This window comes from Hyalella azteca, unplaced genomic scaffold, assembly GCF_000764305.2.
Source record: "Hyalella azteca isolate HAZT.00-mixed unplaced genomic scaffold, Hazt_2.0.2 contig11111, whole genome shotgun sequence".
In the NCBI taxonomy this organism is placed as follows: domain Eukaryota; kingdom Metazoa; phylum Arthropoda; class Malacostraca; order Amphipoda; family Hyalellidae; genus Hyalella; species Hyalella azteca.
The window spans coordinates 108,286-136,019 of NW_025941120.1; the positions used below are offsets into that span (position 1 = coordinate 108,286).

Below are 27,734 nucleotides of genomic sequence, written 5' to 3' on the forward strand. Positions count from 1 at the left end.
AAGCAGTCTGAGTGGCACAAGACGAAGGGTCAGTCTGTTACTGATAAGAGTTCCACCTGAGACTGCTGCTGCTAATCCCGCTGCCCAGGGCTATATAAGCGCCAGGCGCGACCTCACATGTCAGTCTTGTTCGTGTCTTGGTAGCACTTGGTAGTGCTGCTGCATTCTGTGCCTACAAGCATTCAGAAAATCTTGATCTATTCTTGTGATTACCTTGGACGTTTTGTGCCTCGTGTTTGAACATTACATATTGAGTGAAAATGGTTACGAGAAGTATTCGCCACCGGGGCGAGATGGTCGTCGACGACGATCTCTGTTTCGACATTAATAATAACCAATTGGAATTGGCAGATTTTAGTCCATCTCTTGAAGCCGTCAAAACTGCGTCTCCCACAATTATCACGCGCCAGCGACCCGATCGCATGTCCGTCAACAGGGACTCGTGGATTTTACAAAACAACAATCTCCTCTCACTTTTGATCTCGCTTTTACAAAGTAAATTCGGTGCGCTCAATCTCAACCTGAGCACTTTGGTGCACATCGTCAAGCGCTTGCTTCGGTCTGACTCTTGGAGAACGTTCTTCAAGGTAATTTGATCTTTCTATAGTGTATAAGCGATAATAGTGTATTCCATTCGCTGCAAAAATAGAGGTATTTGAAGGGAAGTAACGATAATTTAGTTATGATAAAAGTTTAAGTGATGGGTTAACTTAGTGGTAATTATTGTTTCTATTCCTATGGGGTTAAAGAAACTTAGTACTCTTTTTTGACGCCCTAAGGAAATGGCTATAATAAATCAAAAATGTCATTCAATTTAACGTAATCAAGATTTGCTCTAAATGCAGACGTGCTGTCTGCCATCGTATAGCAATCTCTCCATTGGTTCTTTTAATAGTATTTTTTCATCCAAAATCCCGTATCATACATCTAGTGTACAAAAATCTTAAATTTTGATTAAGTGTAGGCCATGGAAAAATTTTGAAGTCTTTCATGCGGTATTGGCGGTCCAATTTATATTATTATAGCGCGTTTATTGGTTCTCAATTTACAACATCATTGCACGATATTTAGATGGCACCTCAAGGTAAGAAAACCAGGGATGAAACTTCTCTGCAGTGACGGTATTACTGTAGTATTGTTTGTTTATTTATATTCTTGTAATATTCTTGAACATTCTTGAATTAGATGACATGACTGATTACATGTTCCTGTCGATACATGTTCCACAAATTGTCAAACACTGCCTGCTCTTAGTGCATGATGCATACACTCGCACAATATTTCCACTTGTGAATTGTTGTCTTTGTCTTGTTCATTATTTATTGCTGTTCTTCTTAGTACAATAAATCGCGGTTTGTTGTTTGCGTAGTTCGTTATTTAAACAACAAAAATGAGCTAATTTTACTGGCTGTTTTAAATGGATTGTTGCGTTGTCAGTTGAAAAAAAGAATGTGGAAGTCAAACATAATATTTCACTTAATTTTTCTGTCTCGTTGCATATTTTGCTCACTTGATGTCTATTGAGCTATCGAGTTGTTGCTATGAATCATTAGGCTGATGACTAATGATGTCGAATGGACTGTAAAATAGAATCTAAACAAATAGGCAACATTTAATTAAGGTTTGGCCATCCTTGGCCATTCAAGATGACGAGTTCGTTAAGTCGAGTTCTTTGGGTACATTCATGAACATCCCTGACTCAATTACGTAACCTGTGTGTAGTTCACTGAGTACACGTACACGAATTGTTAATTGCTCCAGGTGATACATTGGAATTATTAAGGCTTCCTTAATTGAGTTCAGTTGCGATGCGCTAAAGATATTCTCCATTACACCGCAAAAAAGATTAATGTGCAATTAGCACATCACGGAAAAATCGGCGTCAGTACATTGCTTTTGGTACTTGCTTTGTCTTGAAGTTTCCTGTTCGGTAAGAAAAACTCATGAGTTTTTACACCGACGGACTATTTGGTATCAAAAATATCATACTTTCCTACTACATATTCTGAAGCTCACTTTGTGTAATGTATTTTTACTCGTAACACAAAAATAAAGCCTTTAACTTGATTTGTTGTTGAGCATGCCTTTCTACGTACATACACGAGCACATACATTATGGTCGATGAAATGGATGACTGGGCAGATGTACGTTATGGGCTTTCATCTTACGTTATGTATTCTTTACTGTTTACACTTGTTAAACAACGCACGTTGCATGACACCATCTCCTTGTCTTTTTTGGTGGACGTACAGAGCGCTCTGTCTGAGCTACATCTTCTGCCTGACGTGGCACCTACTGCCACAGAGCCACCCACACCACCTGTCGACACCGGCACTCGTGTCTCAGGTGGTCTTTTCGACGAGTACAGCTCCTCGTCGCAGGTCAGTATCGAGGACGTCACTGACGAAGACATATCACGCCCCTCACTCACCTCACCCTTGCACCTGTCCGAGATATTAGCTCACCAGCAGAATGCGTCCAGTAAGATGCTCTCGTTGGAGGTCAAGACCGATGAGAGGTTCACTGGCGTCTCCGTTGTTCAGTCTTCACTCACTTGCTATACCGTCCAGCAGCCTGACGAACAGGTAGCTTGTCACTGTAAAACGCGCGTCCCGAGTGCTTTCTTTTTAATCAAAAAATAATTTCGCCACTAACCCGACTTGGCTTTTCTAACGATACTTAATCTACGGTTGACATCAAGTTATTGTATGTAATTTTTGCTAGTCTACTGTAAAATTTACGTAAGCAAATTTCCCTTTCTGCGTCAGTTTATGGTTTCGAAGTAAATTTAAGCTAGAGTTCTCTACCTATAACACTTTGCTGAATAATCGCAACATCTTCTATGTGCAAATCACCGAGTGGTAAATGGATCATATTACAAATACTTCGCATTATTCTCAAATTGTCACGGCAAGATTTTAATAAACTTTAATATTTATAGATTTAACTGCCAGATATTGTTGGCTGCATTTCGAAAACTTATCATCTGCGGTTTTTTAGGATTCAGTCTTACTTCATTGATTCCAACTTGGTGAATAGAGGTTAAAACGTTGGGCAACTTCGAGGACGATCTTACGTTATTTATAAACCGTTAATGAGCTGCATAAACTACTGCTTGGTGTCGTTCGTTCCAGTATTTTTACTTCGTCACTACTGTATGTTACCATTGCTCATTCATTAACTTACATTCTCATACTTCTCTTGATCTTTATTTCCTGTTCACATTACATCAGTCATTGTTTTCATAGTGCATGATTCTATCTCAATACTAATCTCTTCATGTGTTTTGCCTCATTCCATGCTTTCTGTAAGTTTTAATCTTTCTCTTTAATTCCATGTATTCAATTTTCTTTGATGTAACTTAAATGCTTAATCATGAGGACAAATTATGGTAAATTTTCGCTTGTAATAACTTTAAAAGTTTTCTTTTGCTTGAAATATTTCATTGCCTGCAGCGAAGCCTGATGGTTACACGATAGTTTTACTATTATTACTCACGGGCTATTTATAGAATGGTGGTGTAGGTCTTGGTCGTTTTAACAGTTTCCTGGTTTTCACATCTTCGATGCTAATCTTGCTAAATAATTGTTCAGATTGTATATTAATTTATTAATTTTGCTGTTGTAGAGGGTACGCTAATATTGTTAAATAATTATTTTTCAGGTTGTATATTAATTTATTTTGTTATTGCTGTGCAGGGCTACCCGCCTGTTACCCTAGAAGATGGAAGCAACCACACCGGCGGAGCGGTACACGCTCGTCCACGCCCCCGAGCTGCTCACGGCGAGCGCGACTCTGGCATTGAAACGCACCGCAACTCGCAATACGGTTCCATGACGCTGGACCAGTTCCGCCTCATCTCAGTCTTGGGGCGTGGTCACTTCGGTAAAGTCATACTGGGTCAATACAAGACCACCACCGAATACTTCGCCATCAAAGCTCTCAAGAAAGCCGACATCATCAACCGGGATGAAGTCGAGAGCTTGCTTGCAGAAAAGAGGATATTCGAAGTCGCCAACTCTGTGCGGCATCCTTTCCTTGTAAATCTCTTCTCGTGCTTCCAGACTGAGGTGAGCATTCGCCTACTATTTCTTGTACCTTCATTTTTTTTTACTAGAATGCATCGCCAAACCCGTAAGTGAAGTGCTATCCACGTTTTTTTATTATGATTGAGATGAAACTACAACCGTCGTTATAATCACCAGATTACATTTACCCCTCAGAATTCTTTCCTTATTCATAAAATATTTTATTGAAATTATGATGGTATCTTCACCATATGTGATCCAATTTTCAGAGTCACGTATGCTTCGTGATGGAGTACGCAGCAGGCGGCGATTTAATGATGCACATCCACGCCGATGTATTCGACGAGCCTCGCGCAGTGTTTTACGCCGCGTGCGTCGTGCTCGGTCTTCAGTATCTGCACGACAATCGCATCATCTATCGGGACCTGAAGCTCGACAACCTCCTGCTTGACACTGATGGCTATGTTAAAATTGCCGACTTTGGTTTATGCAAAGAAGGCATGGGATATGGCGACCGAACTGGAACTTTCTGTGGAACTCCGGAATTCCTGGCGCCAGAGGTGCTCACGGAGACCTCCTACACACGCGCCGTCGACTGGTGGGGCCTGGGAGTGCTTATCTTCGAGATGCTTGTCGGCGAGGTCAGTTTAACTTGGTTGTAGCTAATGTATCTAATCTTGTGTGTATATGTAACTAAATAATGTAATGATATTAACATTATTATTACATTATATAGCAGTGTTTCAATATTGCATAGCAATATTTTAATGTTTTTACTTCCTTTAATGTAGATGTCGTATCGTTATACCAAGAGTCGCGATTATCTGAGCTTCAAGGATAAAGTACAGCCTCTCATTCAAATAGCCTCCTTTAAAAGCCATGAAAATTTAATAAAAGCTACTTAAATAAAATAAAAATAAAATTTTTAGAGTCTTATCGTGTAGACACGATGGTTAGATTTTCTTTTATCTCACTGATAGTAAAAAGTCGTGCGACTCCTAACTCATGTTGCGGCATGCCTTGCACAACTGCACTCATACTAGAGGAAGCTATGTTCTCTGTCAAGCTTATCTCAATGTTATCACTCACGCGTCGCCTTGAATGTGACGAATAATGCAGATTAATTACCAGGAAAATACAACTGATTCTGTCGACTTTCTGCAGAGCCCGTTCCCTGGTGACGACGAAGAAGAAGTATTCGACAGTATCGTTAACGATGAAGTTCGGTACCCAAGATTCTTGTCCATTGAAGCTGTTGCGATCATGCGCAAGCTGCTGCGTAAGCATCCCGACCGCAGACTAGGCGCGTCAGAAAAAGACGCCGAAGACGTAAAGAAGCAACACTTCTTCCGTACCGTCAACTGGAACGACTTGTTGCAACGCAAGATCAAGCCTCCTTTCGTACCCACTGTGGTGGGTATTCTTTTGGATAGCCTTTGTCTCTACAAGAAATAGCCAAATACTAATGCCATACTCAGTCTATCTTTTGATGGACTAAGTATGCTATATACTAAATACTTACTAACGCTGTAGTCGAGCTAATAATTGTTATGTTTCAAAATTGATTGTATTATTTTGAATATTATCTAATTGTATGTACCTGTATGAGTTACTCATACTCACGAGGTACTAATCATTCAAATGTATGTATAATTTTACACTTGTACTGTTTTTTTGCAGACTTCACCTGAAGATGTGAGCAACTTTGACGAGGAGTTCACCAACGAGAAGGCTGTTCTCACGCCGCCTAAGGAGAGTCGGATCCTCAACCAATTCGACCAGCGATTGTTTAAAGATTTTAATTACATGGCTGATTGGTGTTGAAAGCTACGAACCTTAGATGCCAGTGTCATAGAAACCATCACAAACGAAGTCCTGTTGGCGTCTCTCACACTACACGCTTACAAAAGAGATGCCTTGTTTCTCTATTAGTTTTGTCTCGAAATACTGATATAAACGAAACATCGAAGAGCCTTGCATCGCTTATTGAACGACTACGTGTTTGTACTGATGTGTGTTAGTGAAGGATATGCCTGTTGTAAACATATCGTGCCTTGTTATCTATGCGAAAGTAACGAGTACATTACTCGCTTCTGAGCTGCAAGCACCGATGTAAAATGCGAGTGTAGAACTTACGGAGGGAATTATCTCATGTTCACCATATAATTACATGATTAGTTTGTTCCATAGCTGATGAAAACATTCAAATTATTCTGGTTTCGCCTAGTATACTCAATGATTAGCTTTCGCAATGACCGATTAATGACTATCCTACTTAGCAGTCTAATTTTTGTAGATTTTTGTATTTCCTGATTCGTCGCTCAATTTTATTATGAGATGTTTATTGCGATCATAATGTGTTGAACCTCGAGAGCTCAGCTCAATATCTCTCGAAGTTTCATTGTTCCCTTCATATTACGTTAGTGTAGCTATTTTGCTTAACAGGAGCAATTGTATAAACAACTCTTCAAGGTTAAATATAATGATTTAATTTAAATTAACCACCCCTTCGACCTAAAAACACGAATCATTTCTCGTTGTCTGCTACCCGTGAATTGCGTGTCACCCTAACTCCATCGCCTACGCCTACGGCTAAGTTAACTGACTCGGCAAAGTTATTTAACAGTTTATAGAGCGCGCCCGTAGCTCGTGTATATAATGTATGTCTGTGTATATATATGCAATAGGTATACTCTGAATGCTCTCATAGTCTCAAGACAGTTGATTGGTATGGATATTTTTGAGAACGTGTTATCTTGTTTCTTCGGTATGTTACAGTTAAAAAATTTTTGTGAACAATAGTAATCTAATCGTAGGTAGCTACTAGTGATGTCATTTAAAAATATTGATGAACTTTGTTACCCATGGATTTTAATTCTGCAAGTTATTGCTTCGTCGTTAATGTTCAGAAATGGGCTTAAGAAACTGCTGTCTTACTTTGAACTCTTTCTGGTTATCGTCCTACGTCTCTCGGTAGGTTGATGAATTGCATTTACATCTAACATGAGCGAAAATGAACCTCAATGTGAACACAGATCCTGCACGGGTAAGCAACTTGTGCACTAAGATGTCCTTTCCTCTCATCGATTTATAATTTCTCTGGTTGAGAGCCGTTGCAGAAAATGATCCTCATCATATTACTCCAGTTTGGTCCTAGGAGGTGCAGTGCTGACCCGCACTACTCTGCACCAACACCACCATCCTCCCATTGTGGTAAAGTGCTGCCCCGCACTGCTCGGCACTAACACCCCCATCCTCCCATTGTGGTAAAGTGCTGCCCCGCACTGCTCGGCACTAACACTCCCATCTTCCCATTGTGGTGGGAGGTGCTGTGCCGCATCAACACCCCTCCCATTGTGGCAGTGACGCACCCACTTCTTCTGGCACCGGCATCCCTCCTTCTATGTGCCGTCCGATACCTTGTGATATATTGAGGCCTTTCCTAATGCACCTAAACCTGAAATTTCTTGTGTATTTATACCTTAAAGAATTGAAAAGTGTTTCCTAATTGGTATGAAATGTTTATATGTTCATTAATCGAATTCTGTTACTGGATAACGGGTTGATTATAACATTACAGCAAGTTAGTTACTCCTGTGATTAGATTGAGTAAATGATGAGCTGACTCAACTGTGTTACCTATTGGCTCTGCTCTAATAGTGATAACTGTTCACTCGCCTTAGGCTAATGAATTTTTAACAGTTCATCATTATTGTTGTGCTCTGGACTCGTCGAAGCCTATAACCATTAACGTCTCCCAAGCTTATGCTGCCAAAAGATGTGTCACAACTGTAAACCTAATGCGATTATCTAATTAAACTAATCAAAACTTTTGTTATGTCATATTATTAATTTTACGAAGTTTGTCGATTATTTTATGAACTTTATTGCTTCGTCTCTTGTGGCACATTAATGAGGCAAAGAACTCTTTTGTAATGATACTGTCTTCAATAAATTTATACATACATTTCGTCTCTTTGTTTGGCTTGTATGTTTCCTCCTGGAAATGATAATTATTCTACGTATTAGTATTACTATCCACTCACCGTAAGAGTGTTATTTCGCAAAATTCATCGTACACAAGTAGCTCATACAATGCTGTCATCTCCATCTAGATATAAATCATGTTCGATAGAATGTGCACTTCAAATTGTGTTGATTAGTCATGAGCGAAGAAAATGTTACCCGACTCTTGAAATTCAGCTCTTACAACCCGGCATACATGCTAAATTTGATCCTTTTACCTCGACTGAGAAAATATTACAATTAATGTGAATATAATAATGTCATTAAACAGCTTTTACTTGAGGCATGCATTAAATATGCTAAATTTAGTGGGACTCGCTTCCAGATGGAACGACTGCTACAATTTGCGTTGATTTTTTTTTTCTAGAAAAAAAAATGAAGTGAGAATTGGATATCCTATTGCCTCGATTATATCAGATCGAAAATTGTAATCGGTATTTTGTAATAGCACTATATTATATACATATTTTTTATAACTTCTCCGAATAAGCTACAGAAGCAGTAAAAAATATAACACAGTAGTCACTGCTGTGAGTGAGAGAGAGCGCATTTTCTCGTCGACGAAAACGTGGAGTCACGAACAGACTGACATGAGCACGATAGCGCCTTTCATCGACAAATCAGAAAATGCGCTAAAAACGTCAAAGTCATAAAGAAAGCGCAATGTTTTTCATTTATTTATCAAAGTTTTGCCTAAAGACGAAGGCGGCGCATCAGCGTGACCGGGGACTAGGAAGTCCCGAACTCATCATAACGTCATAAGGTCATCAAATTTAAAATGAATTCTGGCATGGTTGAACAAGTTCATATAGTATAGTAACTACTTCATAATTCTGGCATATAGTTCAACCATGGGATTCTGGGGTATGGAAATAAAAACACTTACCGAGAATGCTAACGAATCCGCAAAAGCATTTCTATGCAGCCTGAGGGCTGAGAGAATTTAGTCTGCAAAAGTATGGGTGATGTGGACGGAGCACGAGCCACGAAGTAATGTTATGTCAGTAATGACTTTCACTTCACTCCTAGTCCTGAAGACTGGAGGCTAGAGCCTCACTGTCTCACTGCAGGTTAAGAATACTGGTAGCCGTCCTTCATGCTATTCCCTCTATAATATCAAGCATTGATTCATTTGATTGTTGTAATTAGTGACGGACTGACGTCAGCCGTCGCCCATCAGGGGCGTTTATGCCTTTAATTATGTCATTATAACATTATTCAGCTCCAGCCAGAGCCCAGAAATTGCAGAAGTCATCCATCATGATCCATGGCCCGGGCCATGGGCTGCTGGACAGTGCTGGTCAATGCTGGAGCTGGGTAAATGCGGTATATTCCAAGTTCCGACACATTAAGGATGCATCGAGAAATGAAAAGCTATAAAAAAAATACCAGTATGCGTCACTCGAGTTCTGTTTGCTTTATGTGACTCTCAAAACACCGTACTACGCGCCAGCAAAGATGAAACGTCACAAAATGTTGCCATATTCATTTAGAAGCCTTTAGAATGCAAACCTACCAAATCCCTATATTCCAACACTGTGTGTGACTATATTAGGCACGTGGTGAGACGTATTCCGACCGCGCTTCAAATTGTACTAATACGTAATTCCGAAATCCACGTGTTCAAATTCCGATCGCTGTGTGAGCTCCATGGTCAGGAAGATGTGCCAGGTGCACATCTTCCGACCTGTGCGGTGCGCCGTACTATGCTGGTAAAAAAATGCGCTGTGCGCCGTACTTTAGAAAGCTAAAATAGTTCTACTATTTTAGTCTAAATAAATAGTTCTACTATTTTAGTCGACAATATACGCGAGTCGAACTGACAATAATAAAATGTAAGACATGTCCGGGTTACTTCTGACTCTTCCGCTAGTCCGCCTTGTCGGAGACGGAACGTACGGTAATCGTAAACTGCGGCTATTATACATACGAAATGTAAACAGACGGTGTTCAGTGTTGCCATATGACTTTGAAAAAAGAAAATTTCTTCTGAAATAAAGTTCTAGATTTCTCATTCACCAAATTTCCGTATCAAGAAAAATCATATATTATTGAAAGATAATTAAAGGCATATGGTAAACTCACAAACTAAAATAAAATCCCTTGGCTGCCTCTAATTGGGAATATTGGGCAGAACTTTCCTAAATTTGTAGATAAAAACAATTGTTTCACAGCTTATTTTAACAATTTTGGATGAAAAGATGCCATTTTTCTTATTTTTACCAAAGAAAAAGAAAAACCTATAAAAGTGGGTAGAATTACCTAGGTATTTAACAATTAACTGTTAAAATAATTTTCAAACTACAGTACCTGGCAATAATGAAAGAAATGTTTATTTAAATCTAGAATTAAGATACAAACCCTGCATTTATTCTGTTGAAGACAACCTCAAGTTTTTATTATATACCTGATTTAAAGTTAACTATCTAGTACCTATTGGTACTAACTTGAAGATTTAGTTTACTATTTTAGGTTTTCCTTCCTTTTTCAGAGAGCTTTGTGGTTAAGTCATAAATAAAATGTGCCAGTGGTCCTGCAAGAAAGTAGAAATGTATTTGTAAAAAATTAAAAAAAGCATAGGTATAAAAGATGAGAAAATGGTTCTGAACAAATTTTACAACCTAATGAAAACATTTTTGTTGTCTTGAGCAGTCTCAGAAACTAATGAAAATGTATATTTAACCTTTGAATGTATTTTCATACAATTGAGAAATTTGTTACCCCCAAAGTTGAAGTAAAAAAACAAAATAAATCCAGTAGTGGTGGAATCTGAGAGATTGATAAATGTCCTCATTTTATATTCTCCAGTGATGTGTGAATTGTGAATATATTTTACATAATACATACTATTATTGACAGTTTGAAGCAATATATAATTCTTTTTTTTTAAGCAACTTACTATTTTTACTTCCAAAACAGACTAAGTACTGTTCAATCTTATTTGCTTGTTTTTTTTAGAAAATTTGGCTTCATTCTATTACTTCACCTTTTTTACCAGTGATAGATTATTACTGCCTAACAATGTAAGAAGGGTTGGTTTTAGCATTTTTTGTTGAAAAATTCTTGCCATGAAATATTTCATAAACAAATTTGGATGAAGAATAAATGACATTTTCTGTGATTTTTACTTGTTTTTCCTTTATTGATATGATATTACCACATCCATACATGCACTCTATCAAATAATTTTAATCAACAGGGAAGAAAATAATAGTTTCTGCCGAGTTCAATGATGCGTTACAGCTGATGACTCAAGCTCTGAAGGACACTAGCATCATAGCTTTGTATGAAATATCCTAATTTGCACATTAAATGATGAATTTAGAGTTATTATCCGTTTTTAATTTCTTTTTCTTGACTGGGAGTTAATAGACAAAAGTTTTGCTTGAGTTTCTTTATTACATTGCATGATACTGAAAGTTTTTAGATAGTAACATTATTAAAATATATTTTCAGAGCTTGAAAGGATCAGTGTGATGTGAAGATGTCATACTACAACAATCACAACTATGGCTCAACCTATGGGTCTGGCAGGGCCAGTGGTGCTGGCAGCATGGATGGCAACAGTAAACTTATTGAGGATGAAAATGAAGATCTTACCACACAGCTCCGGAGTAAAGTAAAAACATTAAAATCGGTGAGAATGGAAAAATGGTAATTGAAAATGTGGTAGGCATAGGTACATCACAGAATGGTGAAAAAAATGGATCATGAAGTGCAAAATGAACTATGTTCTATAGTATTGATAGATGCATATTAAATTAAGTGGTTTGCCAGTAATTTTAAGTGTGTTTCAAGCTGTATTCTAATCTCTGGATTTGAATCTAAACAACTAATACAGAGTACAATGATAGCACTATCTTCTTGTATCTTTCAATCTTCTCATATCTTTCAATCTTCTCATATCTTTCAATCTTCTTGTATCTCTCAGTCTTCTTGTGTCTCTCAATCTTCTTGTATCTTTCAGTCTTCTATAAAGTTTGTCATCAATGCCAATAAACCTTGTAAAAACTCTGAGAGGAACGAGGTGTATAACATTTCATCAAACTTCTGTCCATTTTAGGAAACACTATTCATGCTTATATTATCACTTTGGTTTCATCATCCTTATTTGATCTAATTTTATAATAGATTCTTTGTGCATGTGTAATTGACTAAAATTGATGGTACAATTTGAGGATCTAAAAATCTCAAAAAATTTTGCGTAAGTATTATTAATCTAGCTATAATTTAGGTCCTGACTGCTATCTTGGAAGGCTGCTTCCTAAGGGATCATTCATTAAACTTTGTTGCTCAATTGGACAAGTTCTTACCACTTCATACATTTGTACAACCTGTTCTGCTTCCAAGCACTTTGGCTATCTATACCGGTGTATATATATGCTCTTGTTGCTCCTACTCTGAGCTCAATGACCTACTTTTCACTTCATGATCATAGTATGCATTTTTTATACAACATGCTAAATTAATTAATTTCTAGGTTCAAACAATGAATTGATGCTTTCTGTTGAATATCTCAATGTTATAGACAGCAATTTTTTCAAATATATCTATGTCTATTTGTTTATTTCAGATGACCATCGACATTGGCAATGAAGTCCGGTACCAGAACAAGATGCTTGCAGATATGGTGAGTTATACAGAGAGGAATTGTGATGCTTTGAAGTCATGTATTTCTTAGCATTATCATTGAGCAGTGTTTAGCTTTCTTTAAGTCTAGTCAACTTTTTGGCTGAGCTCTTTATTAATTTGTAGCGCATTTTCTCATTTATGGAAAAAATGCACTATTGCGCTCGCCATGTCCGTCTGTCCGTCCGTCCATGACCTCAAGTTTTCGTCAACGAGAAAATGCGCTGTCACTCACTGCAGTGAGTACTAAGTTATATTTTTTTTTAATTGCTGCTAATGATTTCATAGATTCCATTATATAATTATTCTCTTTAAATTTGTAAAAATATTAGTAGCCATTACATAATTATTAATTAGAAATTCACTTTAATATATAGTCAGAAAAAAAATGGATCAGTGTCCGTGCATAAGTATCAATATCATATGCTTTTAATTGATTTAAGCCACAATCCCACCATCTGATGTATCTAATTAAGGAGTATGGTTGCATGCCTGACAAGTGATTCCTGAGCAGGATGATGACATGGGTAAGTCTGGCAGCATTCTGGACCGCACTGTGAAGCGTCTTGGCGTCATGTCCCGCAGCCTCCACAATTACCACACACCCATTCTCTTTGCCTTCGTCTTTTTTGTCTTCTTACTGCTTTGGCTGGCCCTCAAGTTCAGGTGAAGCTGTTCCTTGCTCTCATGCTTTTTAATCCCTTTACTATGTATTGCAAAGTATGTAATTGAAATGAGTAAGGTTTGTTACTTGCCAGGTAAGGGTATAAAATATTCTATCAAAGCCAATGAAGAGATATTTTTATCGACATTCCCTTTGTAATACAATGAATCGCATTAAATGTCAGATTAAGAAGAACTGTCGAATTTGGCGTTTCCCCATTTTTCATTTGTCTTTTATTCACGTAGGAAACGTTTGTGAAGTATCGTTTATCATATTATAGCATTATTATATTATACAAGGTGAGTTGCAGCTCCCATCAGGTTTTATTGCTTGTCGTTCAGTTAACTACCACACGTACGTTATATACTCTGCTTCTTAGATTACCTACCTACAATATTTTTGAGTGTTTGAATATGCTATGTCCATTTTTATTTCTATATTACCTTTCACAATAGCAATGAAATATCGTATCTGTTATCAAGCTTGTTCAAGTTGTCCGAGCAAGCAAACCAAGTGTGTTCATTCCCAATATTTATGAATCAGTCACGTAACTACTGCAGTTTTATCATGGCATCAGTCCTGAATGATTTTTCCCTTACCATTGATCACAGTGAATGTTTGTTTTCAAGTTATCGGATGACTTGATATAGAGGGCGAATGGTGGTGATGTTTTGGAAATATATTTTTGTTTGAAAATGCGTTATTTATTGTCATAATCGATTATATAATCATAAGCTGAATGATAGCCGCATGCACAAAAAACTTTACTTCAAAGTGAAACCGTTACAAAAGTTGGTCTGTCATCAAAGCAGCTGTTATACAGCATATTGTTAGAGAAGCGGTATTATGGTGGGAGCTTATGAACTATGAGAACGATGAGTAATAACACTTACGATTATAATGAAGCAGGAGGAGGTGGCAATGGGATGGTAGTAGGCGGGTTCATTCAATGTAAACTTATTACACTATTTTCGTATTTAAATTTAATGAACGTTCATCAACGAGATTGGGATACAAACTCTAGGCTCATGAAGCGCTAGAGCTCGTCTGAAACTCAGTTATCAACTAGCATTTTCTAGAACTTACAAGAATTTTCTAGAATCTAATGAGTTTCGTCTAGTTACCAAGTACGGCATAACGAGGTTCACAAGACTCCAGTAGTGCATATATCAAAATACCAACTAGGATAAAAGTAATTAAAGCATCAAGGACGTTCAAAAATAAAAACATTCCACCGAGTTCATTTGGTGATGTTGGTTGCAGGCAGATCGATAATACACTGGAGCTACATTGATAAATGTTAGAAATATGTGGCAACCAACTTGTTTTGAGGTGCTGTGGATGGTTAAGCACATCTAAGAGAAGCTAGTCTAAGCTCGGTTATACGCTACCGGAAGAAAGGGAGTAATAGCGAAACCTACCTGTTCATTCACTCCACTCATGGTTGAACTATATAAGGTTGACCCACGAGCAGTTCCGCCTTTCAGTTCAGCTTTCTTGTTACGTCACGTAGATCAAACCCGTCATTCCCATGGCGGATTGGTTGACTGGTTTGAACGCATTTTTGTGATTGGTTAATGCCCGTAACGTCACAGGCAAAAAACAAGCTCCATCCGCGAAAATGAGCTTCTCATGGGTCAACCTTATACTAGTTCAACCATGCACTCCACTCAACAGTCCCGAAATAAAATACGTAGAATAGAAGATTTGCAAATAAACAATATCAATTTAAAAACAGAGAATAATTAGTAATAAACTTAATCACGAGTGAATAAAAAATAAAACCTGCCATTCAAATAGGATGATGATTAATGAAAAAGTAGGCATCGTAAAGCTAACGGATAACTTTCCAGATTTTTAAAATAAATTTGAAGGTCAAAGATTTTCTGAAAAAAAATGGTATAAAAAATGTGAACAGTATATGAAATTGAACATTGAAGTTAAAATTATCATTAAACAAAGATCTTATCACATGAAAGTTGAGCCAACATCATAAATTGGGAGAAGAGCCCACATTCAGAGTAATGGGGGCGACTATCAAAACAGCGATTCATTTTTGCGTTCGTGTGGATCATCATCATGACCCATTTTTGCCAAACAAAAAGAAGTATTCTTGCGACGTGCACAAATTGTGTCGCTATTAGGACAATTTTAAAAATTCTTTTTCTTGAGTGTGGGACAAAAAATATCAAAACATTACGCGAGGGCGTGACATTTTCTGCAGAAATATTCTAATCCTCTTAGAAATGTTCAAATAATATCAACTTAAACTTATAAAATTAGTTTTTAATTGAGCATTAGCGGCATTAATTAAAAACAAAGACATGAGTGACCAGCGTGAGGTAATTCGTCAAAAGATACCATAAACCACGGAAAATTTTCTCAACATAATCGCTGAAGTAGAGAAAAATATCTTTAAAAATGTAAAAATTCCGCTCAGATTCCGACACGAACCATATTAAACAGAAATTAAATTTTCATATACAATTATTTATCATGAGGAATGTATTATAAAGGAAACGAATTTCTCGACTGCCAGCTATCGTCTTCCTCACCGCCTCTTGAGGTTCATGTAGAGACTCATGGAGCGAACTCGCTTCATGGTTTAAGAGTCATGCAATATTTTACAAGTACCAACGCAGTTGGCCTCGCACAACAAAAAATAATAACAAATTTTTTGAAATCATGCATAAGTAACCACAAAATGAGATGCTCTGCAAGAGATTGAGACTTCCTTAAGAAGAGAGTGAAATTCAGACTTAAAGATACCTTCAGAAGAATGTTGAGAAATGAGGCGAACAACGTATGTGACAGAGACTCTCATACAATTCATGCAATACAACTTTAAATGCCGTAAAGGAATGCATGGAAAAAATATATCGGAAGATATCAAATGAATCATGTCAACCTTTTATTTCTGCGTGAAAGTACATTTTTTACAAAACAAATAAGAAAAGAAACCGTAGAAAAAATTGAGGTTCATACCTAGAAGGTGATTAATAAAAAATAAGCAGAAACTTAGAATGCAACCATCAGAGGTGAAACCTCGGAAAGTTTCAATGTATCAAACGTAAGTTATGAGCAATGAAAATCAGTGCACGGAAATAAAGAGATGGTAGGGATAATCCATGACACGATGACGGAATGCACAGTTGAGATATTGCACGAGAAGTGAACAACTTGCTTATCGAGGTGAGTTTTTGAAACACGGTAAAAAATATAATAATAGCGGTACCGCGTACATTCATCCCAATACCTAAGACTGGAGAACAACAAAGATATTAAATCAAATTACTCAAAACGTTATCCACAAAAATATTTAAATATAATTATTCGAAAGGTTGTGAGACGAAAAGCAATTATTGAATTGTGCATAACATAAAATGCACCGCACCAAATTACCAACATAGCAGAAACGCGCTGGCAGCTGAATGGCGGGTAAACTGCCGTTCATACTTCCTTCAATTTGAAAATTATATCGATACAATAAGAATTGAAACGCTTGCTTAACGTACGCTTACAGAAATAGATTATTAAACTATATAGAAATATATCGCACTTGGATAAAGATGAGTAAAGTTCCATTCATGCCATACACTCGCAAATATTATAAAAGTAATAAAAATAATGATTATTTGGTTACGTAAAATAAAGCTAGCTACAAATTACGGCTTAAGCTTTGTCAGAATGCATAATGGTACGACTTTACAATCGTACAAAGTGACGTAGGTATTCATGCAATCCGACATGAGTTAACAAAGAGCTAAGAAACAGACCGCATTTTACCTCGTAACTAATAAATTGATTGTGTAAGATAACGGCATGAACTTATTCAGAGGTCAATCTACTGATAGGATCTATGTAGGAGCAATTCATGTAAATGAGAAATAAATTAAAATATTGTTAAAAAGGAAGTAATATTATATTATCATTTCAGAATTCAAACAATAATTTTGATAGACAGCAGAACAGCAACAAGAGAATCGGAGGTAAGAGCTTGTAGTTTAGATGTCACATCTAAGATCTGTTATTCTGCAACAGTAAGTATGCCTGATAATGTGAACTTCTAAGCATTCAACAGGTCGCACGACCTACGGTAGCTTCATGTGGTCATTACATTTTTGGTAACATCTGTATCGATGGATTTATAAAGAAACATTCTATTCGAAAATTTGTTACTTAGGCTCGTCGCTGATGAAGTTTCCTACCTACTACAGCTATCAGAACTCCGGGATACCTGGCGATATGACAGAGGGGGACACAAGGCTACGTCGTTAAGCTACATGAATTATACATAGAAACATTCAAGTATCTGAAATTCACAACATTCACCACAGTATAGATGAAGAAAATCTTTAACCTTACATAATAGCAGAGTTAATTGTGTACAACGTAGGAGTTCGACAGCTTAGCTGCCCCTAACGCATTTATCTAAATATTGAAAAAGTTGAAGGAGAATGATCGTTCATTGATAATTTTCTATTCCATATTCATTTGCAGTTTTCGAAAACATTTTTACTATTTTTCGTCTGGCGAGACGCAATCTATAAAAAATTCTTATATGGAAGCTTCTTAATATGTACCAGCACTAAAAATTGAGCGTGTTTCGAATTTGACAAAAGCAGCACTTATAAAAAATGAGGAACTCAGCCTTTCATGGCATACAACTTATCGCCGCTGCTGCACAATTAGTGTCTATATTATCTACAGCATTTGCTACAATCTACCATCAGTTCCAATGAAACTAACCGAACGACACGGCTATTTCTTTCTGAGAGCTAAAACCATGGCAATTCTATAGTTAAAACATTGATGAAAGATAAAGTATTTGCGATGAACACATGAGCTGCTCAACAGCTAACGCCTGTTGGCGGGTTTAGGTGTGGTGGAATTCAAGTAAATATTTCACATTCATAACACAGGCCACATTCGCGTCATGTCTACACAGCAAAACTTTTTCAGAGAAGAAACATTACTTATTTCTCAGGTTCGTTACAGTTATGGTTTCTGACAAAATGCGAAGCAAAATATATAGTAGACTACACTTCTGCCGCAGAAGGCTATACATTTGTAATACTGCTACTTTATTATCCCCATAAAAGATACAATACTAAGTATTTCTTTACTGTAATACTTTAAGTGATCGTAGAAAATCTATTGAAGATTAAACCTTTTTCATGAATAAAAAAACTCAATTATCAAGTTAGACACCGGGACGACTAATGCACTTTCACTTTTCTACCATTACACGTTATCTACATACTAAAACGCGAAACGCTGCATACGTGTTTACAACTTTTAATAATCAGGCCGCTTCTATGAAAAAATTACTCATACAATGCCTTCTTTCGAAACATCCAACACAGCAGGTGGCATCGTTTTATTGAGAGTATCAAGAGAAGTAGTACCATACATACCATGCAATCTTATCAATGTCCCTAAAAAGGTTCTTACAGGACGAAAAAAAATTGTGAAGCATTATCTTTAGAATAATAACAGTCAAATTATAGTAATGACTTAAAAGCACACAGTCACCAATGCACATGTCCTCAGATCAAGTGAGTAAACCTACTGCTATGTATGAAGAGACAAAGTTAATATTTTAAAATGTGAACGAATATAGTGTTGCATTTATGTATTCTCATTATATACGACTTAGAATATAAGGAGCACAATTAGGGGTACAATTAGTGGCACAATTTGAATCATTACCGCCGGATACACAGCTGCAGGCATACAATTTGCGACTTAATTTTTCCTGCATGCAGATTTAGATAGAAAATGCCAGAATTTAAGTAAAAGAGAAACTTCATTCCTCCGACACATGCGATATAGTTAACATATCACATTAAAATGGGGAAAAAATTAATAAAATATGATCTTTGGCAGAACTTTGTGCATTATCGGTGAGGATGGACACTTTGTCCACAAGAAAGCTCATGAGCTCAAGGGGTAGTTCATCAATTCTTCACAAGCATTAGCCCCGAAGTTTCAAATGTTATCCTGTCGGCGCCCCGGCTTTAAAAGTAGCATATTATTTTACTGCTCCATCACGGTAGAGTCGCTGAGATCTTCCATTTCAGCTTTGAGAGCGAGTGGCGGGGTAGACGGAGGACGTTTTTCGTCTTCATCTTCAGTAAAGTCGCCTTCCAATGGCACGTTCACAACAGTCTTTTCGTAAATAGGGTTCTGGAAAGTGTCGAACTTTCTTACAACTCGGGCAGGATGCCTACGCCGACGCATCAGAAAGCACGTGACAACAGAGAGCAGAACGATCAGCAAAAGCAAGCCACAACATCCAGCCAGGAAGTAAATTAACTTGTTCTCATCTATAGACAGAGCTTTGAGTAGAGATCGTACGTCGGTGATATCGTCTGTGAAACTGGAATTGCCCCACGCGTCTGAGCTGCGGTTGGGTATCAATGTAACCACGCTTCCGTTGATTAAACTCGTAAGATTCTTAGTGGTGGTATTGTATTCAGGCAAATAATCGTACTCGGTTTCATTGTAGTCGTAGTTGTCACCTCCGTCTACTTTACCATCTTCTTCTTCTTCTTCTTCTTCCTCGTCATAGTCACCAGATTGAGTACCGTCATGCGGCGCACTTCTTGACGGTTCCAACATGAATGGTTCGTTGCCGTCTAAAGCTCCGTCCGCGGGAGAGTAGACGAAGTCTGAGCTTTCACCAGCACTATATCCAGCCTAATAACACAATGCGTAAATTAGGGAATTTTTCTTTAGTTAGTACGATAAATATAAATATAGATATATACCCATGAGATATAGTCTCTAGGATAAGCAAAAATAGCAATAGCGTTTGTATAAAGCCAAAGTGAAATGTCCAATTATTTGTTGATCAAAGGCCAATAAAATACGACAAACCGATTTGTTGTTCCTTTCTGAATGCAGTGAGCCATTAGCAAGCAGCCACATCGCGCCATCGTGAGTCGGACTAGCGGCGGTCGAGTCAGGCTCGTCAGACACTGATGTGCTCTGTAATATACCCGATTCAAATGAAATTTTAGAAATTACGATAGGCACAAATGAAATTAACAAATAGTACATTTCAAGAGTTACAAAAAGATAGAGCTTAAAATGTACTAGTTAGCTTAGAGTGTGCATTAACAACGTGATAGCAATACATCTATGCTTAAACGAAATAATCTTGCAGAACAGAGCGTCAATGAAATATTGTACAATAATGCAAAACAAAGACTTCGAAAGTAATTCACCTTGTTCTTGTATTGACTATGACAAGAAGGTAAAGGACCCCAGGAACCACGATCATCACACATGACCTCAGCAGCACCGTGCATGCTGAAAAGCTCGTCGCAGACGTACACAGCCCGGCCTCCGCTGGAACTGCTTGTCCATGACATCTGACCAGACAAACAAATCTCAACTAACGCCAGACGAAGTAACGTAAATAATTTTACATTTAAATAACAAAATCAGCAAATAAATAGAGTAAATGATGGCCATCTCTGCATCAGACGACAGTTTGTTAGATGTATGTAAGAGTGTATTTGCACTTGCCATTGACTTACATTTGTTGAAGTGGATAACATCTGATATTACCATAAGAAATTTCGCGTAGTTGGATTCTATTTTTGCAAGTTCAAAAAATCAATTTAACATAACATTACCAATGACCAATCAATAACTTCGGTTACATTTCTCCTCAATGCAATAAGATAGAAGGATGAATACAAGTGCCAACATCGTCAAGTTTTCAAGACGACAAAAACGTAACAACTTGAATGTGCCGTTATTTCAAAGGAATGTAAAACTAAACAGATTGAAAAGAGCAGAACAGAATGAAGTGACACAAGACATTACCTGAGCATGGGCGACCAAATTTGGAGGCTCACACGGACCAGTGTGCAGATGCACCACAATTGTAGTCTCCTCCTCAAGAGGATACGGGTTACTATAGACAATGTAAACTTCATCTCCTGACGCCTGTAGCCAGTAGGATGAGCTGTTGGACACAGGACAAAACTCCACGTTCCATCGCGGTGCCAACAACGATCCATCAAACACGTTTATGTGTGGAAGTATAATCAAGGGGATGATTAGTTCCAAGTTTTTGCGGAAAGTTGTATCCAGTTTCCAAAAACAAACTTTGTGACTTTCACTAGGGATGAGTACAATTTCAAACTTTTCAACAAAAGCACTAGAAGTTTCCAGCATTCGTTTTAGATTCTTAGCCCTGCGCTTATTTTTGACTGAAATCTTTTTAGAGCTAGCTTCATGCCTAAGATGTTCTTTAATACCATCAGACTTGGGCACCAAAATTTCTGATGGGTGACATGACGTCACCAAACAAGATGGTGCGGGAAGAGATTCACTGGAGTACCTGCAAGCAGCGTCTAAATTGCTCAGTGGCCACACGGCCATTACACTGTCACTGCACTCGAGTGGCTTCTCTATGAGCTCAATCTTCATAATTAGCTCAGGTCTACCTAGACAAACATCAGTGTTATTTAGACAGTCTAAGTTGCGAGGTAGCCTCAAATGAAGTTCGATTAATTTGTGATCTTTGAAAGATGGGCAGACTGTGCAGTCTCCAGGTTTCTTGATAATATCCAAGGCTTTGGTAGAGTGTTTGCCACTAGCAAATTCTTTCAGGCGTGCCATTTTTTCAATATTTTTTCGATCCACATTCACCTCAAACTTCAAGTCACTTCTCTTAGACCTTTCTTCAATCTTTTCATTGCTGGCAAGAAATATTTCAGAGTCAATAATTTCTTTCTCAAGACTGAGTTGGAGGTTGCGCACATCAGCCAGCAGATCGTATGAGGCAGCAGCAGCATTTGTTGATGGTTGGTTACTGCACTCCATGAGGCAAGAATGGTCAAGCAGCAGAGATTCGCCATCAGTGTATATCTGCAGTCAAGTCAAGTCATTTAAACCTCACTACTCTAGCATTTGAAACACAAACTCATTAGGTGGAGAAAAATAAGTCAGAATTAACTGAAACCAAATCTTGAGAGAGCCATGACCTAGTAAAAGGTAACCATTAGAGGTTAATTCCTTTCTGGAATTGTAATTTTTCTTTTGATAAAAACCATTGTCAGTTTTTGAAACTTATTGATTGTAGTAGAATAAGGTTTTCTCATTATATGGTCAGTTTTTGGACAGTCGGAATTGAGATTTGTAACAGCTCATAACCAAATTTTGAACATAATTTGAGATAACATAATTTTTAACAATGGAAAACATTAAAAATGATTGATGAGATAGCAAGTTTTTTATATCACAACATCTATACTGCATAACACTACTCTCACCATGAGTTGTGCACCAGATGGTAAAGAGAGATACTCCACAGAGAGATGTAAAAATTTTCTGCCTTCAACAGGAGCTGTGAGACATTTGCTGAAGATCACGTCTCTTTGAAGCAAATCTGGAAGAAGCACAGAAATTAAAATGTGGCAACTCAATTGATTAAGATAGAATAAAATACTAGGACATGAACTTAGTACCTAGACACAAATTTACATGACTGAAAGATGGAAATAAAATATGATTAATAAATGTTCTCATTTCACTTTCATTAGAAGATGAACTTAATTAATTCTAAACTTGAATGGAAGATAGAGCATTATTTCAACAATTATGAACATTTTTTCCATATAAGAGATATAACCATAGATACATATATATCTATATAAAACACAACCCATTTATTTTTGTATTGAAGATGCTTAATAAAATATACCAGAAGAGAGGTACAATTACAAATTAAATGTCTAATTTCTAACACTATTGTACACTGTATACCCACCATTAAATGTGAGAGTGAGTGGAGAACTTGATGGAACGTTGCATTCCAAGGTGTTACTTAAATTAATAAATAATAAAAATATAAATAAGAATAAAATCTGAGACACAGCCAATGTCAACTTATTCAGTGCATGGCTAAAGGTCTGACTAGATGGAGTGACATGGAAATGCTGTAGCTGCTTCAATGGGGATCTTTGCAATAAATTTAGCACTTTGCACCCTACATCCCCAGGCCTAAATTCTAACAAGTCCATTTTTCTGTCATCTAGGACCATTTGTAATTTAGTATAAATTATGATTAACAGGCCATGTATTATAATAAAAAATTTTATGAACAAATAAATACATATAATTACTAATCTGCATATTTTAAAGTCATTTCTAATGCATTCTGCACCTGAAAGAAAGAAAATAAAAAATATATATATCAAATATCAGCATCAATGATCATAAGATGGGATTTTTCAGTAGTACCAGGTATTTTGGATTTCAGTACAGTCATTTCTTGTTAAGGAAGTTAAGCCATTGCAAGTTTGTGACTTGAGTGCTTGAGTGCAAGTTTGTGACTTGAGTTGAGTTTGTGACTTGAGTTGCAAGAAGACTTATGAAATCTATATTATTTTAAAACACAGAACAACCCTTTAGCATCCAGCTGTACATATAGGTATATATCTGTTGCTTTTCAATTTCATATGGGCAATGTCTATATTTACATTTGAAGCTCATTTGTCCAATTGGACATACCGGTACCTATATATTTGCTTTAATTTCAGGCTGTGCTATGCAGCCTATGCCCATAGTGGCAAAGTAGAACATTTTTTTTTTTTTTTGGTAGGTACTGACAAAAGCCCAGACCTGGACTGGTCCACCAGACCAGGTTCACAAAAAATAAAAGACTGCAAATCATCTGAAACATCAAAAAAACTTGAAATTTTATAGATAACATTTCCAAATTTACATAGAAAAATTTTGTCTGACCAGCATACAGTGCAAGGGAATAAGAAAAGTGCATTTTTCAATCCCACTAATAAAAAAAGAAAATGCTCTAAAACCTGACATGAAATTTTTCTATGCAGTTTCCTGTGACCCAAATACATGGGTCCGGGTCAAGGTTTTTGTCACTTAGTCCACCATCCAGTTCAAGGGTCCCACCATCCTCCTGACTGACCTGAAATGAATTTTTCAAGGTAAATTGATAAAAATTCAATAAAAAATTTTCATGTTATTCAATGTTTTTCTTGATGTTTCAGAAATTTTCTATTGATTAGTTTGATTAAAAAATGCAATTATCTTAGACCCTCGTGTGCTAGTCACTAGTCAGATAAAATTCTTCTAAGTAGGATACATTTAAAAATTTGATATGCAGAATTTTTATTTTTTTTATGTTTCAGATGATTTGCAGCCTTTTAATTTTGTGAAAATGGTCTGACGTACCAGTTCAAGTCTTGGATACCAGCATTATCATAAATAAATTGATTTTAATCTTGAGGAATAAGGAAATTTAAAATGAACCAATTCTAAAAATCTCTGGTTTACCTCTGGTTAGAGACTGTGACAGTGACTGAGTGACACAGTGTCACAGTCTCTTGTTATGTTTCATGCATCATGATGCGTGCCAATCCAATCAGAACACACAAAACAAGAAACTGTACAAACAGTAAACACATGCAGCACAGAAAAATGCTTCATTTTTTCTTTTATTTGCAAATTCCATGACTTTCCATGACCTGAAATGAAATTCGATGATTTTCCAGGCCTGGAAAATGAAAACTCAAATTCCATGACTTTCCAGGTTTTCCATGAGACCATGACTGGTACGCACCCTGCTATGGCTATGCCTAGATGAGGTTTTTGTCACCAGTCAGATTTTTTTCAAATATTAGCCTAAATTCTAGCCATGTGGTAGGTTAGCTACTGGTATTTGGTATATATTTTGTGAGAGATAGGATTATTGATCACTTGACTGCTCACCATCTCATATCAGATTGTCAACATGGTTTTATTGCCGGCAGATCCTGCACCACGAACTTATTATCTATGTTGAACGATTGGACTCGCCTGCTGGACGAAAGGGAGCCGGTGGATGCATTGTACCTCGATTTTGCCAAAGCATTTGACAGAGGTAAGGCCGCAAGGGCAAATGGAGCTCAAAGATTTCACTTTCCCTTTAGAGTTCAAGTACCAAGCAGCAAGCAGGCTAACTTAGTTAATTTAAAGGTTAGTTCTGGCCCAAAAAGGATGGACGGTTATGGACCCGCATCTCAGGCTCTCAGCATCTGCATAGTCAGGAGTCACCGGCTCACCGCAGTCAGCATTCAGAAACTAGACATAAAGGTATTATTAATTGTGTGCTTATTGTCATTGATGATTTGGTTCACATTGGAGTCTCAACTCTCAAGTCGCTTGTGACTGTGACTCATCACGATCAGTGTCAATCGCCCGGTCCCGGAAATACTATTGAATTGCCTTGGGCGCAGGCCGCAGCTCAGCAAAGGCTTCAAACTCGTGTCAGGACAGGAGTTCAAGTGTTAAATCTACAATCAATACATCAGTTAACCAATTGTAATCAGAGAAGTCATTGAAATATATAGTCTACGCTCTGTGTCTCAAACCCAACCCACGAACTTCTCTTTATCCACGGGTGATTTCTAGTGAACTATCAATCGCCGATTTAGTAGACTCCTCCACGAATCCGGAGAAAAGTCAATTCAGTGGTTTTCTGTCTAAAGAAACTTACTGTAATTCAATAGAGACAGGTTAAAACAATGTGCACATTTTTTCTATCATAACATCATCGTATTTATAAAGAAGACAGCAGGAATTCTAAACAAGGACCGTTAATTTAAAGGGTGACCAAATTTAACAACGTCGGTAAACACCAGACACAGCGTGTTTCCAAATAAACTATCATATTAAAAGGTGAAATGAGAATAATTTAATAACCAATTGATCACAATGATATGGTTTTCATCTAAATTATCTTTCACTTGCCTAAACTGAATTTTTGTCTGAAGTTTTATAGCTTAGTTCTTGCTGACGTACGGGATATGTACAGAGTTCATTTTACAACTTGGACCTCTTAACCTCTGAATGATCCCTCCGGCCCCGATCACGATTGAATGTTGTCATAAATTGCCTTTTTAGGCTTGAGCACTCGAGCATAAGGTCAGTTCTTAAATTTACGTCCTGAAGCATTAACTTGAAATCTGGATATCGTTCTGATGATAAAAAGGAGAGCCTGGAGAGGTTATCAATGTCTGGATTTAATGACGTACTTAAGTTTATACTGTGTATATATATGAAACATAAATGATAAAGCGGCAACGGGCCGATAGTCCGGTCATTCTGTTTCTGTGTATAGAAAAGGATGGACCTAGAAAAAATTGCAACAGAATTTCTTTTTGTGGGGATATTATCTACACATAGTGTAGTACTTCCACCAAAAAATGTAAAAAAATTTAACTGGGGGAACATGTTTAAATCGGTAATTGAAAATTGTTGTATTTCTATTCTTTGTGATCGAATTTGAGTGGATGAAAAAATGTATAGGGTTTAATTGTTTTACCAATAATTACCATGTTATTTATACAGATTATATTTTCGTTGTGTTATTAAATGCACCATAAATAAAATAATTTATATTGAAAATAATATATAAGTTTATTTTCACTTTGTTTATATGTTATTTTGCACTAAAAGGTGGAATTTTGCTCTAGCCTACAGTTTAGCTCTGAAAATTTTGCACTAAAAGGTGGAATTTTGCTCTAGCCTACACAAGTGGGGGAACATGTTTAAATCGGTAATTGAAAATTGTTGTATTTCTATTCTTTGTGATCGAATTTGAGTGGATGAAAAAATGTATACGGTTTCATTGTTTTACCAATAATTACCATGTTATTTAAACAGATTATATTTTCGTTGTGTTATTAAATGCACCATAAATAAAACAATTTATATTGAAAATAATATATAAGTATTTTTTCACTTTGTTTCTATGTTATTTTGCACTAAAAGGTGGAATTTTGCTCTAGCCTACAGTTTAGCTCTGAAAATTTTGCACTAAAAGGTGGAATTTTGCTCTAGCCTACAGTTTAGCTCTGAAAAGTTCTAGCTCACTCCACACTAATGCAAATACCTACTCTACAGTCTACACCTGACCATGGTCAGGAAGATGTGCCAGGTGCGCAGGAATTTATGTTGTCATTTTAACGACCTGCACGGTGTGCCGTACTACATTGGTAAAAAAATGCGCCGTGCGCCGTACTTTTGAAAGCTAAAATAGTTCTACTATTTTAGTCGACAATATACGCGAGCAGGGTGGAATTCTAGAAATGGAGGTTCACTTATAAAAAATCTTTCCACCCAAGGTGGAATGCTTTCCTTAGCTACAGTGCTCTGCCAGGTGACTGACTAATAGTGACTATAAATGAAAAGGAGGATCAAAATTGGACAAACTGTTTCAATTGTATAGTACCTCAGATTTGTTATAAAATTGTTTGAATGTCTCTTGTTTGATAGATATTCTCTATTTTTCTTTTATTTAATGGATTTTTTGAAAATTTTCCAGGCTTTTTGTTTGTAATGATCAAGTTTAAGT

The 27,734-nt window shown here is 36.9% G+C and overlaps 3 protein-coding genes across 6 annotated transcripts in view; 2 read left to right on the plus strand and 1 right to left on the minus strand.

Annotated features, from left to right (window-relative positions):
• LOC108679338 overlaps window positions 1–7,999 on the plus strand; it is a 43,302-nt gene extending 35,303 nt beyond the window's left edge. The window contains exons 2-6 of one of the 3 annotated variants that reach the window (XM_018167940.2): window positions 2,254–2,586; window positions 3,700–4,071; window positions 4,299–4,670; window positions 5,194–5,442; window positions 5,710–7,999. In XM_018167940.2, the coding sequence (XP_018023429.1) occupies window positions 2,254–2,586; window positions 3,700–4,071; window positions 4,299–4,670; window positions 5,194–5,442; window positions 5,710–5,853 (1,470 nt within the window). In that variant the 3' untranslated portion in view covers window positions 5,854–7,999. The remainder of the gene's footprint in view (window positions 1–2,253; window positions 2,587–3,699; window positions 4,072–4,298; window positions 4,671–5,193; window positions 5,443–5,709) is intronic. The other 2 variants (XM_047882709.1, XM_047882710.1) reach the window with 2 other exon arrangements.
• Window positions 8,000–9,061: 1,062 nt separating this feature from the next.
• Window positions 9,062–13,837, plus strand: LOC108679345 (BET1 homolog). Of its 2 annotated transcripts, none has more exons than XM_018167949.2 (4): window positions 9,062–9,125; window positions 11,512–11,692; window positions 12,629–12,685; window positions 13,199–13,837. In XM_018167949.2, the coding sequence occupies exons 2-4, from the start codon at window positions 11,540–11,542 to the stop codon at window positions 13,352–13,354; spliced, it is 366 nt and encodes a 121-aa protein (XP_018023438.1). In that variant the 5' UTR covers window positions 9,062–9,125; window positions 11,512–11,539; the 3' UTR covers window positions 13,355–13,837. The 2 variants fall into 2 exon arrangements, with proteins under 2 accessions (XP_018023438.1, XP_018023439.1); XM_018167950.2 differs by lacking the exon at window positions 9,062–9,125 and adding an exon at window positions 10,938–11,078.
• A 2,577-nt stretch (window positions 13,838–16,414) lies between these two features.
• Window positions 16,415–23,443, minus strand: LOC108679344. Its single transcript, XM_018167948.2, has 6 exons — window positions 23,139–23,443; window positions 22,642–22,757; window positions 21,188–22,237; window positions 20,581–20,727; window positions 20,231–20,341; window positions 16,415–20,050 (listed from the first exon to the last, which is right to left on the minus strand). The coding sequence occupies exons 1-6, from the start codon at window positions 23,410–23,412 to the stop codon at window positions 19,388–19,390; spliced, it is 2,361 nt and encodes a 786-aa protein (XP_018023437.1). The 5' UTR covers window positions 23,413–23,443; the 3' UTR covers window positions 16,415–19,387.
• Between the last annotated feature and the right edge of the window lie 4,291 nt (window positions 23,444–27,734).

Excerpts from the sequence above, each read along its gene's own strand:
- LOC108679345 (XM_018167949.2), top strand. The coding sequence starts at position 11,540 with ATGTCATACTACAACAATCACAACTATGGCTCAACCTATGGGTCTGGC. Across the intron at positions 11,693-12,628 it reads AAGTAAAAACATTAAAATCG|ATGACCATCGACATTGGCAA; the intron begins GTGAGAATGGAA and ends TGTTTATTTCAG. Across the intron at positions 12,686-13,198 it reads ACAAGATGCTTGCAGATATG|GATGATGACATGGGTAAGTC; the intron begins GTGAGTTATACA and ends ATTCCTGAGCAG.
- LOC108679344 (XM_018167948.2), bottom strand. The coding sequence starts at position 23,412 with ATGGTCCTAGATGACAGAAAAATGGACTTGTTAGAATTTAGGCCTGGG. Across the intron at positions 22,758-23,138 it reads ACTCACTCTCACATTTAATG|ATTTGCTTCAAAGAGACGTG; the intron begins GTGGGTATACAG and ends TGCTTCTTCCAG. Across the intron at positions 20,342-20,580 it reads ATAGTCAATACAAGAACAAG|AGCACATCAGTGTCTGACGA; the intron begins GTGAATTACTTT and ends GGTATATTACAG.